General features: G+C 32.6%; 1 protein-coding gene across 2 annotated transcripts in view; it reads right to left on the bottom strand.

The window, feature by feature from the left end:
• The window catches only part of LOC129756924 (four and a half LIM domains protein 2), a 495,033-nt gene that overhangs the window by 232,676 nt on the left and 248,416 nt on the right, over positions 1 to 13,941 (bottom strand). For both annotated transcript variants that reach the window (XM_055753987.1, XM_055753988.1), the window contains 2 exons: positions 8,805 to 9,006; positions 8,493 to 8,737 (listed from right to left, as the gene is read on the bottom strand). In XM_055753987.1, coding sequence (XP_055609962.1) covers positions 8,493 to 8,737; positions 8,805 to 9,006 — 447 coding nt within the window. The remainder of the gene's footprint in view (positions 1 to 8,492; positions 8,738 to 8,804; positions 9,007 to 13,941) is intronic.

The raw sequence follows: 13,941 nt of genomic DNA on the forward strand, positions 1-13,941 counted from the left end.
GATGATATGAAAATCATTTAAAATATCTATCCGGTCATTTTTTTAAATTAGAGAATTTTAGTTTTTGATAAGGAATTAAAAAAAAAGAATTTAATTTTGCATTTTGCAGCTTAAATCAGAGTTTTCATTTCTAAGAAATTTCTAAACTCTTCCACAATGATTGCACGTATTTGATTACCAATTTTTATTTGAAAATACCAGAAACTGTTTTCTACGCACACAACATGGCTATTTAAAGATAGTATACTGAACTCATCTCCAGTTTTTTTTTACACATTTAAAAGCTTTTGTATATTCTGGGTAGCATTTGAAAAAAAATCAAATCATAGGGCCCCCCGATGGCTTAATCCGGCCTTGAGTACGCAACAAAATAAAGTACGCACTCTCTATCAAGAACTTCAAGTCACTGTAACTTCTTTCACATAAGAAATATCAACTCCAAATATTCCGACAAATTGTAGTATCTATTCTAAATAAGTGTATTGGTAAAAAAGATAAGGAAAAAAATTTGTCATAAAATTGTATATGTTTTTAACACTTAAGCGTAGGTTTAGTCAAAGCTTGTTTTCGCGTAGACAAAATAAAGAACGCACTTTTAATTACCTTAACAGATCGCTCTTTCTCTGCATAGAAAATTTTCCCGTCTTCTTAGTAGTAAAAAAATCATTATTTGCTTTTCCTTTTTAGGTGCGATAGTAACTAAATGGGAATGTTCTTTTTCAAAGAGTCTTTAAATGTGTGATTTTGTGTTGAAAGCTAACAAACTTTGGAATTTTTTCCTCGAGTTTAAAAAATAACCTATCTCCCATAACTATACAATCAAGTACATCGGGGCAAGTGCAAATGTTCTTCTTTTCTCTGTTACAAAAAAATTAAAAATTATTTCTTCCTCTCCAAATTGTTGATTGGGCCTAAACAAACAATCTGATAGAGATAAACTAAACTTTCTTTAAATTATTTACTTAAAACACTGCACTGTTTGATAACAAACAAATTCAAGTACCGTGAACTGGGGGAACTTTGATCACCATGGATTTTTTTGCAGATAATCATCATTAACTAAGTCTGAAGTTAAAATATCTGAAAACTGTTTTCTACGTTTGAAGCCTTTAAATTAAGTTTCAAATAGTCTAAATTTGGTTTGTAGTTGGCGGTTTTTTTGTATCTTACTTAAAATGTAGTTTCAAAGTTTGAAATATCTGTTTTTTCAAAGACTCACAAACAAACACCTCTCCTGATAAAATGATAGCATTTAGAAGCAAATGGATTTTTTCACATGAAAGTTTAATTTTTTTCCTCTGTATAGGTTTAGAGTTATTTTTATGCTCATTTTATGATAATTTTCGGATATTAAAAAAACGGACATTTTCTATGGGAAAGCCTGTATGGAACAAATTGCCGAAAATTCTATCAAATGCTTAAATTTGAATGAAAAAAGAACACAGGAACAGTGGGAGGACCTAGGGAATTGCATGAAGGTAAAATTTAATTTGTTTTTGAGGCCAAAATATATTGAGAAATGTTTATAATTTCTGCCCCTAAATGTATGCAGCACTATTGTCCATCTTTTGAGTACCGTAAAACGGGGTAACATTGATCACCGGGGTAGCTTTGATCAACATGACATTTTGCCACATAATAATCTATAACTTAGCCTGTAGTTTGAATTTTTGAAAACTGTTTTCTACATTTGAAAGCCTATTTATTGAGTATCAAGAAGGGCAAATTTGGTTTGTATTTGAAATTTTTTTTATGTTAGTTATAATGTTATTTCAAAATCCAAAAATATCTATTTTTTCCAAGGCTTGCAAAAAAGAAGCTTTCCTGATGAACTAAAAATAATTTAGAAGCCAACGGGATGTTGAAAGTGAAAGAACAACTGTTTTTCTTTGTATTTGTATAGCTCAAGTGCTATTTTTATAGTCATTTAATGATAATTTTTTGATATTTAAAAAATAAGGACATTTCCCAAGAGTAAGCCCGTATTCGACAAATGGATAGAAACCCTATAAAATCGCTATCTTTGAGGAAAAAATTAAAATGTAAATAGTAGGAGGGCCTGGGGGAATGTGTGAAGGTAAAATTTCAATTGTATTTTGAAGTTCAAACTATTCAGCAATAATTATAATTTTTGCCCCTAAATGTAGGCAGCATCATAGTTATTTTTTCGGTTATAAATGTTTTTAAAACGAAAACGTTAAAAAGCAAGTGAATTAGTATTTGTAAACATAATGAAGGTGTTTTGAATCCTTTATGATCAAGAAAACTCGATAAAACCATCAAAATAGAGACTGATCAATGTTCCCCCTAAACATCAAATTCAGAACATAGACGAAATCGATTTTTAAATCAAATTAAAAGTAATCTAAAAAATTTCTGCATCCATGTTTTACATTCATTGGAGTCAAGTACTGGTTTTAAAAATATAAAACATGCCACATTCCCCTTAACAGAAAAAATAATCGAAATATATTGAAAAAAGTGATCAATCTTACCCCGGATTACGGTAAATTTGTTTTTGAAAGAAAACGTCAAAAAATTCAATTTATTCCAAACAAAAAAACATTGTTATTGATGATTCAAGCCATTAGTGCTAATTGGCATCAAACCAATAATTTTGAAGATGTTCAGATACGTTAAAACCATAGTGATCAAAGTTACTCAAAACATGAAATCTGGTTTTGTAACAAACATTTAGTTATAGTCACTAATTTCGATTGAATATTCTGCTATCAGTTATCATGCTTTATACTCCTCACCTCAGTAAGTATTTTAAAACTTTTATGTGTTACAAAAAAAGCAACCTCTTCGAAAATATTCGGATATAAATTAAAAAAGTAATCAATGTTCCCACAGTTTATACGTTCTAGACATGAACAGTGTGATTTTGCTTTGCATATTTTGGCTACAAAAAATCTGTTTGTTCGTTGAAAGGTGAGTGTTTGGGACTGATATTTATGGGAAAGCAGAAAATTTATGATAAATTTCCAGCACTCCTTGTAAGTTGTGAAAATGATATTCACTCTTGTCAACCTACACTGCGGGGCAAGTGCAAACGCATCTTTAAGCCACGTAACATCAGCCATTGCAGAAAATTCATCACCAAAATGGTTCAAAATTATATTAGAACGGTCAGAAGGGGTATCCAAAGTGTCATTTGGATTTACAAATGGTTTTATTAAGGCATTTCACTAATAAAGTTTTTATGTGCCGGGGGTATATTTCCTAACTTTGGGTTAGTTAGATGGGGGCCGTATTTCATATAATTGATTAGAATACTTTTTTGTAGTATTTATCAATTAACAAAAGTTTGAGCCAGAATACTGTTATTTTTGACACACCCTAACATTTAAACTTTGATAAATCAAAGCTCGCATACGAATCTTGATATGCATATGGGGTCTTCTGTAAATGCCTCAAAAACCGTTGGCTACAACTTTGTACATTACAATTTTACTGTATCTTCTCAATGAAAAATGTTTTAATGTGTAAATCATGAAAAAATGACACGCCCTTATATTTGATTTGAGATTATTGAAGCGTTTGATGAGCATTTTTGCTGAAAACAACTGTCTATCTCTTATTTAATAACTTCGTAATTAATTTTGTCACGATAAAAATCCGTCCTGGACCACTGTGTCTCTGAGAAATGCATGAAAACTTGAACAAACACATGTTCAGTTTTCAAAGATTCACTAAATGGAAATCAATAAGACTGGAACGAATTTGCAATCCTTCATTTGTCACTTGAAGTCATGGCCGTAGGAACGGGGGGTGTTTGGGGGGTTAAACCCCCCCCCCCCATGAGGGTCAAAAAAGGCCAAGCAAAATGTTCTTCTCCAAACCCGAAATTTTTAATTCATAATTAAATTTCGATGAACGACTCAAGTTAATCAAGAGTAGCAATCTCGACTCAGAACTAAACGAAAACCTCGAAATTTTATCCCAGGTCCACAATTTTGCTACTTTTCTCACTTGTTGATAGAATCTTAAAGACTGTACTCGAAAACCGCTATCAAAAGTTATTCACATAATAAGTTGGTGCATTAATTTTGGGTACAGTCCTTAGTCTACAATATCGAATTTGCAATAAGATTAGACTCACTAACATTGCCTGATTGCCCGGATTTTGCTCGAAAGCTTTTACTTATTAGCAAATACAATGAAAAATTTAAATTACGTGATAACAATGTTGTATTTTGCGTCCAAAACTATTTTTTAACAAAGTTTATTCAAATAAACTGGCTGATGTGTTTCGATGAAAACAAACTACTTTTCGAATTTTCTCTTCTTGATTTCAATTGAAGAATTCCTAAATTTTTCCGGATATTGCCCGGATTTTGATATGTAAACTTTGAAATCGTGTGCCCGTATTTTCAAGGTTTTTCGATAAAACAGCCCAGATTTTCCTTGCCTGGATAAGTTTGGAAAAATATCTGGTGAGCTTAGGTTTGAATAATTTCCGCTGCTTTGGTACTATTTTTTTTTCATAAATCTAAGCTTGTTGCCCGTGACCGGATTGTGGAATCTGAATCCAGTTTATAGTTCTTATTTTGAGACAAAATCATTATCCGAATCTTGGTTTTGCATTTGAAACAAAAAAAATCATTTTACATGTTAGGAACTCATTATTCCGAATAATAAAAAAAATATTTAAAATAACAAACCATTTTAAAAATTTGGATTTGAAATTTTTACTCTTAATACTTTTGCTGAAATTTCAAAATTCCATAATGGTGATCCAGATATGAAATAATAGAGTTCCTTCATTTGGAATTTTCAGTCAGGATAGGAATTTTAAATTTGTATTCAGGTTCAAAATGCAGAATTGAGATTCGGAATTAAAATTCAAAATTTCCCAAAACGAAACACAAAACAGGTAGAAACCACTGTTATAAAATAGAATCTAAACTCATTTTCTAAATTGCGTTCCTTGAAAAATCTAAGTTTCAATAATTTAATGTTGATGAAATTACTTGTACTTCATTTAAGGGTTCAGGAAACACATTTTATTTGTTTGTTTTTAAACATTATTAATATTGAAGATACTAAGAAATGTAAACTTAAATCTGAATGTATCGAGTTTACAAGAGTTAAAAATAAATCTGTTTCGAACCCCGAATAAGATTCATTTTTTTTATAAAAGCCTTCAAGATCCCTCATTCATTTTTTTTTAATTCAAAAAAAAACTTTCCACATTTAGGACTTATTTTCGAAATTAATGATTTGAAATGAATAACTATTAAATGCACTTAAACTCGAATAATAGATACTTTCAGTATCACTTTTTTCACTATTCTTCATGTATGCATTTTTCAAGCAAAAATGTTCTGGGAAAAATTTTGTCACCAAAACACCCCCCCCCCCCCATGAGGCAGTTTTTTCTATGGCCGGGGGGGGGGGGGGGGTGGTTTAGTAATAAAAAATAGTTCGAATTTGCAATAAACAAGAACAAATTGAATAAAACCTTGAAATTGTAAAATGGAATTTTCTTAGGTTGAAAATTTGAAAAATCTCGAATAGAAAAGGTGATACGGTTCTTATCTTCTACAGTTTGACTCTCGGTGTTGCAAATATTTTAATTTTTCTAGAATTTATCTAATTTGTTAATATACTAAATAAAACTTTATTTATTCTCATCTTAGTAATTTTCGGGAAAATCGGAAGAGGGGGAGTTGACAAAAGAAGAAATTGAAATTGGTTCCGGTCTTACTACTTGAGGTAGAATTTTAAAATCCTGGAATAAACCTCGAGGTCTATGGAATATTAATGTTTTGAGTTTGAATTCATGAATTTCTGATTTTGATACTGGATTTCAATGAATTTTGATGTTTTCCCGAAGAGATTCCTTCTACTTAACTATAAGCGTACATCTTCCGAGGGTATTATGGCATACATCTGACAAATGCTAATATAAAGTTGCCAGATTGCCCGGTTTTATCTGGGTTTGCCCTAATATTTAATATAAAATTTGAAAACAGTCTGGTCCGGCCCGGTTGCCGGGATTTCATTGAAAAAGGCCCAGATTTAGCCCGGACTTATTCACTTTATGAGGCAAATCAAACAAAAACAAAAAACAAATTGTATTGTTAATAAATTTTCCATCTGTGCGTCCAAAACGAAATTTTTCATAGAATATTCAAATATTCATGAAAGGTTTTTTGGAAGCCTAGAATACGATTTAAAATCTGTCGATGAATTTTGATGCAGTTTTGCTTTTCAATTTTTTTCTTGATTTTTGATGAGTTATTTCTGAATCCTAACAAAATTTTCCCGGATATTTCCCGGATTTTTGGTTGTAAAATTTGAAATCAAATGCCTGGATTTTGCCAGGTTTTATACAAAACATTCCGAATTTGTCCGACCCGGATACATGCTAAAAAGTTCTGGAAGCCTCATGCTAAAACCACCAACCAACAGAAAGTGGACTATGTATGCCGTGACCGGAATTCGATCTCATGACCGTTGGCTTAGAAGACTTGGCATTCGTTTCATGGCAAGATCATTTTATCGTGACTTAGATGTTAATACCCTTTCGGTTATCCTACGTGGTTGATCTGTGCGAAGTAAGTTAAAACCAATTGCGTGAACCGCAACCGCAAAATTTCTAACCTATCCCTGACGAGGGTGGAATAAATTGAGACAGTTTTGGTACCATTTTACGACAGACGTAGGGACCTGATAAAACAATGAGGGAACTTGAAAGTTGAAAATTAATCCTAATAGGCTCAAAAGTACGTAATGGATTGAGCTTTTTCCTATAGAGTTTCATTAAAATATACAGTGGTAAAAATTGAATATCACTAGTACCATTTGATAGATTTTTCAAAATTACACTTTTTTTGTTTCGATTATAGTCGTTTTAACATATTTATGTTATTCGCGACATTACGGAATGAAAATTACACTTATTTAACTATAACACCCAATGGTTTATTTATTAAGAAAATATCCTAATAAATGATTAAAAACACAAAAATTGTTATTTATGATGACGGACCGAAGAACAAGTCATCAAAATAGTGTCAAATATTTGGTTTACCATTGAGTCAATTGGATTATCCAAGGTTTTTGAGTTTTTTTGTCATGGCCGGCTTATAACTTGTCAATTTTTAATCTCCTTCGTATCTTCCGCATGTTTGCAGCTCACGTACTACTCCAATTTTCTGATAATCACTTCAGACACATCTGGCAAAGATATTCCCAAGATTTTAAGTAGCATTCAGAACTAGATTATGACATTGCACTCCTGAATATGATTCTTTTTCTTGCTGATCCCTTCCAAATTTTTATCGGGGACATGAGTTTGGGCATTATTCAGCAGCAAGATTAGGTTAAACTAATGCTCCGTAAATTTGATAAGTACACAGTTCAGCAATTTTATGTAGTCAATTCAAATTATAATTATTTGATTTTTTCCTTTCCATGCCTATATGCCAGGTGTGTCTGAAGGGATAATCAGAAAATTGGATCATGCGAAAAATACGAAGGAGCTTAAAGATTTACATGATTTTAGTCGGCCTTGACAAAAAGTCGCAAAAACCTTGCAATGGGAAATCAAAAATTTTACACTATTTTGATAACAAGTACTCCAGCCAGTTATTATTATTAACAATTTTGTGGATTTTTAATCATTAATTTCGATGTTTTTTTTAAAATAAATATGAAATGCGCATATAAGAATTTGCACCGAAAAAATTTGTATTTTCAATTAACTCAGCTAATCAGGATAGAATTGAGCTGTGTTATGGTAAATTAAGGTTAATTTTGAAAGATGTATGAAATGGTATTACTCTTTTGGTGTTATTCAATTCCTGATGAAAATAAACCTTAATAATGTGAGTGCAGAATCTCGACAACTGTATTAGAAAGAAAGTGTTGTTATTAAATGTCAGTATTTAAAACAAAATGAAAGGGAATTCTACTGAAATTCAATATAAATATAAACAATATAAATATATTTGAATTATGGCAACAATCTGAATCTGAGTCTGATCTTTTTTTCCAAAGCTTCCTATGAAAATCAATAACTAATTTTTACTCATTTACTACTTTCTATCTCTTTTCCACTTTCTTTTCACGCGCCAATGGTGTCTGCAAGTACCGATATGATTTATTGTTATCTTTTTTTTTCTTCATACTCGTACTCATTTTCAATCCAAATGGTACACGAAATGAATGTAACCTGCATAGTTTTTCAAATTTCTTCTCGAATTGCTTTGATTTAATTCTTGAATTCTTTTAGAATCGAAGTTTATTGATTCTTGAATAATACCTACTTTTTTCCAACCAATTTTTCCTTTGTATTTCTAAGGTTATTTCTAAGTGTTCTTTATATGGATGTTTGGATTCATCAAGTAATTTCATTTTTGGATAGTTATTTTAAGGTTTTAATGAATATTTTTAAGAAATCAATACGAACTCAGGACTGGCACTCCGCTAGTTCGGAACAAAAACTGATCATGTTAGTTGAACTTCAACAAAAAACTCACCTCATCACACGAATTGCACCGTGGCTTCAGCAGCTCCGCATAATGCCTCTCGCAGTAGATTTGATCGTCGTGCACGCAGTAGGTCAAATCCACAAGCAACTCATCACAGGTGCTGCACCGGAAGCATCGCGGGTGCCACAGGATCTGCTCCCGGAACTTCGGTGCCGTCACAGCCATCTCGCCCTGGTTCAACGTTTCCACACATCCAGCACACTTGGTCCGGCTCGGGGTGTCTTTCACGTAACCTAAAATTGTAAGTTGGAGGTGTTAGGTATTTGTAATCGAAAGACTGCAAGACAAATTTCAACTTACCAATATCAAGGGCGATCTCGTTCCGAGCCGCCACAAAGTCTTCGTAGGAACTTCGATTAGCCTCTTCAACGTGTTTGCAGTATGCCAGGGCCAGGTCCTGCTTTGGCAGTTGGTAAACTAGCTGTTTGTCTCGGTAGCGCTCACCCTGGGTGCCGATCTTTGGGACCTTCTCCTGCGGGATCACATCGAAGTAACGTTGGATCTAAAAAAAATTAATAAAGCGTTGAATTAATGTTGGTTCTTTTTTTCAAACTGTGTAGTGGGCATCGGTATGTCTAGCGTGTAACAAACTGTGAGAAACGAATACTTGAAAAAAAAAACCCCTGCAAATCAATGCTACCAAATGCTTAGATCGCATGGAGACCATTTGTTTCACTATTGGACTACATTGTCAACTTGACTCTGTTACAAACAACTATAAATCTTGAAATGTTTATTTTCACAGAAACCAGAAACAACCCAAACCTTCCTGAACCGCTGATTAAATAATCTCTCAATCAATGTGAAGCACTTAGGGCCAAACCATGGCCCGCGGGCCACATGTGGCCCACGACTAACTTTTTGTGTCCCGCGAAGCTCTTATTGGAAAAACAATGTTCAAAGAATTGAATGTTTTTCTTGGTCTGCATATATCATTTGGATAAATATATCTGAATACACACTAACTAAATCCAAAACAAAGATTTCAAAAATCTTTTAGCATTGATATACGCCCTTGGAGCCAAAAAAGATATAAGTGTATAAAAACTAATTTCAAGAAAACACGCTTTTGAATTGTTGTGTTTGGCCATTTGCAATTTTCTTTCGATCGTAAAAGTATGCAAATATTATTTAAAAAATCTGAAAAAACACGAAATATAGTTTAAAACATGGAAAACCGTTTGGTTTTATTTATTCAAAATCGATCATTTTTGCACATAAAACCCCTCTGGCTCTGAGGGCCTGTATAATTGTACAAAACAGGTTATCGTCACTGAATAAAGCAACATTTTCTGTAAATTCCATCACACATTTTTCAATGTTTTCCGATTGGTTTTTGGTTATGAAGAACATTCAAGCGGACTCCAGTTTAAATATTTAGGGGTTTGGATAGCCTCAGAAAAATAGTAAAATAATATCAAAATCGTTTAAAAATCGTAAAATATCAACATCATAATTAAAATTATACTTTTACAACAACTTGAACCATTCGTAACTTGAATTCTATTTCAAGAATTTCGTTCATTTATCAAAATGTAATATTTTTTGCAAATTTAGTTGAATATCGAAGATCGCTCTGTAAAATTTTTCCATTTTTTTTTTGCTAGACTGTTACAGAAAAGGGTATATTTATGAAAATTAAATCATATCCAAATATCTTTGAATTGGCAACTTGCTTTGTATTTATGTACATCAATAATCACCCTGTTTATAGAAGGCTTTCTCAATACACTTGTCCAATCGAGATACTCGGAAATTAGAAACGAGTTGGATTGACTTGAGGTTGAGGTCCCTAGTTCAAAAAAATTAATATTATTTATGATATGACTATAGTTCGTTGAGAAAATTATTCTTTTAAATGTGAAAATCTTGTAAAAGTATTTTTTAAACAATTCCATTCTGCAGTTTTTATTTAATTTGAAATACCTACCTATCAAATTTTCCTAAGGAGAATGGTGAACGTAAAAACTTTGGAAAATGGGCGGTCATTTTTTATTGTTTGGCTTGGAGACCATAAAATTGATCTTATGTTCATCGTAGTCACATGATTTGACATTTCTGGGATGAATCAACCGAGGAGGTTTTCAATCCTTTGAAAAGATTGATGTCCGTACCTTATTTGGGAAGGATAATTCATTTCGAATTTCGTAATATTTCTACTTTTTTTTTCAATGCAGCAACATTTGTAAAAATAAGTAACAAAAATGATTTATTGAGATGATGCGACCTAGACACATGTTTTCCAATGTCTTTTAAAATCTGTTTTTTTTTCCTTGAATATTCCAGAACCATTTGTTCTTTTTTTGGCCAGCCAGCAAATCTAATTTCTGAAATTTGGCCCGTCTGTTGAAAATGTTGGCCACCCATGACTTAAGCGGGCCATAGACTACACAAATTGGCCTGTACAAATTCGATGATTCCGCGTCGATTGTTTGATCTATGCTCGCCCACACACTATACAAACATATTTCACGCGAACACAAATGATTGCTGGCGAAAACAGCAACAGCAACAAAAAAAACCATCTCCACCCCGGCTGAGAGAATGTTTTGTACAAAATATTTCGATCCCGACCGATTTTACTCCAACCGTTTGGGCGCTCATTCAAGCAGTGCCATACACAATGCAAATCGTGCTCACAGCGACAAAATTTCATCGAATTTCATCGCATTTGTACAAATGTTGTGTAGTCTGTGGCCCGCTTTAGAGGCTAATGCAAAATTACTCAATCCTTACGAGAAATTCCAATAGTTTTATGCCATCAAAACAAATATACATTTGATTTACGTGAAAATCCAGTGATTTGCTTAGGACCTAGAGTTCACGTAAAATCTATGAAAAAGAATAATGTAGGTACTCAATATGGCTCTAACGGTTGGTGCTGTCAGGAAGAAGTTCCAAATAATAGAGAAGCTGATGTTTTGTAGATAAAAATTTGTTGTGTATTCGTTATTTATACCTATCTTTTCCCATTTTAACGGATTTCGGAATTGGGCCAGTTAGGACGGCCAGGCAACCACTATGGAGGCAACCAAAATGCCAATTTTTCTAGGATTTTATGCGGGCATTTTATTGAGATGATGTGCAAAAAGTGTTAGCTCGAAAGTCAGAATTAATCACATACATCATGAATTGGATATAATAACATTCTCCGATCCGGATTGTAATTAAAATTCCGGATTTATTCACTTTATTTGCCATATTACATAAACAAATTGAGATGTAAAATTTGTTTCATTCATGTGTCCAAAACGAAATTTTTTGAGCAAGTTTTTATAAAAAAAAATCATGAAAGGTTTTTTGGAAGCCTTAGAAAGATTTAGCATCTGCTGATAAGTTTAAATGAAAAAAATTTTTTTTTTCTTGACGTTCGTTGAGTAATTCCTGAATTTTTACCAAATTTGCCTGGACTTTATGTCGACAATTTTGAAATCAAAGGTCCAGATTTGGCCAGGTTTGCAGATAAAATATTCTAGATTTGTTCGGCCGGATATGTGCTGAGAAAAATGTTGCAACCTTAACCTAAAACTTTTTTTTAAGAATTTTTCTAAACTTATAAATTGAACAAATCTCCAATTCAGAAACGCAGATATTATTAACTTGGGCGGCATCCATAAATTACGTAACGCAAAAAATGCACTTTTTCGACCCCCTCCCCCCCGTATGTCACAAATCGTAACGCTTCGACATACCCCCCTATGAAAATTACGTAACGCTGACAATTACCCCCCCCCCCCCGCCCCATCTTCCCATGATTTTAAACACTGATTTTCGAAGGTAAAAAAATATAACATAAAAAAATAAAATAAAACGGAATTTATATCCATCCATCGCTTCTATAGTACTCATTGATGGTTACTCTCTGATAAAGTAAATTAATTGTCTTATTACAAATTGCTCTGTGCTTCTTAACTGGTGATCTAACTTGTTTACTTTATTTTGTTCAAGCAGCATAACTTGTTTTGCAAAATATACTCCATTTGGTAATATTCATCGGAATAATCAAAATCAATTGAGAAAAAATATTAAAATTTCCATCTTGAGGATGGATTGAGTTCTTGGTACTAAATGTACCCAATATTCGGTTTTCCATCGGTTAATTCACAGATATCCAATACACGTTTAGTCTATCTTAAAATCCCTAAATAGGAATGGTTACACATCAGTTGAAAACATTTTTGCATAGTAAAATTTTCAAAATGTCAAAATTTCTACCACTTTTTTCCCAAAACCAGTGAACTTGCTCTAAATGTTTGCTTTCGAGAGGACCATTTTGGTGGGGGGGGGGGGGGGAATGTTTACTCTGTTATGAATTGCTTCATAAGTTTTTTAATTATGTCAAAATGTATGTTTTACTGGTATGGATTCCCCATCCTTTCACCTTTCTTTTTAAGGCGGGAAGGGCTCACGAATTAGCACACAAATATTTTTAGTATCTAAATATCGTCACATGCCACATTTCGCTCCGTTTAATTGATAAGTTTTCGTAAGTACTTATAAAAATTACCGGATAAATGAGAATGAAAATTAAGTGCTCTAATCAAAATGCTTATGATAAATGCTTTAAAAGATAGGATTTGTAAAAATATATAGGTATAGATACAGATGAACACGATGTACGAGCTTAGCTTTTTTTTTCTGGGATTTTCATCCTGTTGGATGATTCATCCCTGAAAGCTAAGCCTTGAAACGTGTGTAAAGTTCCAACAACCGTTTTGAATCAATTTTATGGTTTTTGGTTGAGCCACCAGATGTCTCCAAGGACACCAGAGAGAACTGTCAAGAAGAAAGTGCAAAGTAAACCAAACCAAATAACAAACTATTAGTCCGTTATGAATAGGTCGTAGTCCAAAGTTCTTAGTTAGTCTTTTTTTTAGTAAAAAGAATGAATGTAAAATGAGCCAGGTAAATTTACCTTGTAGTGAATATATTTAAGGCGTCCATCCTACTACGATGTTAATTTATTATTTTTGGGATCATATATGATTGCGCTCTTCTAAGAATGAGGCGCTACAAAAATTGATTCGACATGTTTAAATGATAGCATTTGAAATTTTGCTATGGTTTCTGGAATTTCAAGCTTGTACATCTGTTTGTTTTTTAGACAGTCTCTGTAGTGAAAAAAAATATGATGGTGCTATTTTCCGCAGTTTAAGTTATTCGTGGTCAATCTAATTGTAAAGAGTATATACGGACGATAGTATTAGCGAAAAATAGGCCTCAGCCATAACCTCAAATTTTGATTTGCTAGCGGCCTCAGTGCATTTTAGTAATTCAGTATTTGCTTGCTTTAACCCTTCGTTTCATAAAGTAACAAATTTGCAACAATCAATGTATGAAAAAAGTGAATAATCGTATTTTATTTAATTTTTTTTTCTTGATGTACACATAATTTCCGACTGTTTAAAATGATTTTAAAGGGAAAATAAATCATATA

The sequence above is a fragment of the Uranotaenia lowii genome, chromosome 3, assembly GCF_029784155.1.
Source record: "Uranotaenia lowii strain MFRU-FL chromosome 3, ASM2978415v1, whole genome shotgun sequence".
Classification (NCBI taxonomy): domain Eukaryota; kingdom Metazoa; phylum Arthropoda; class Insecta; order Diptera; family Culicidae; genus Uranotaenia; species Uranotaenia lowii.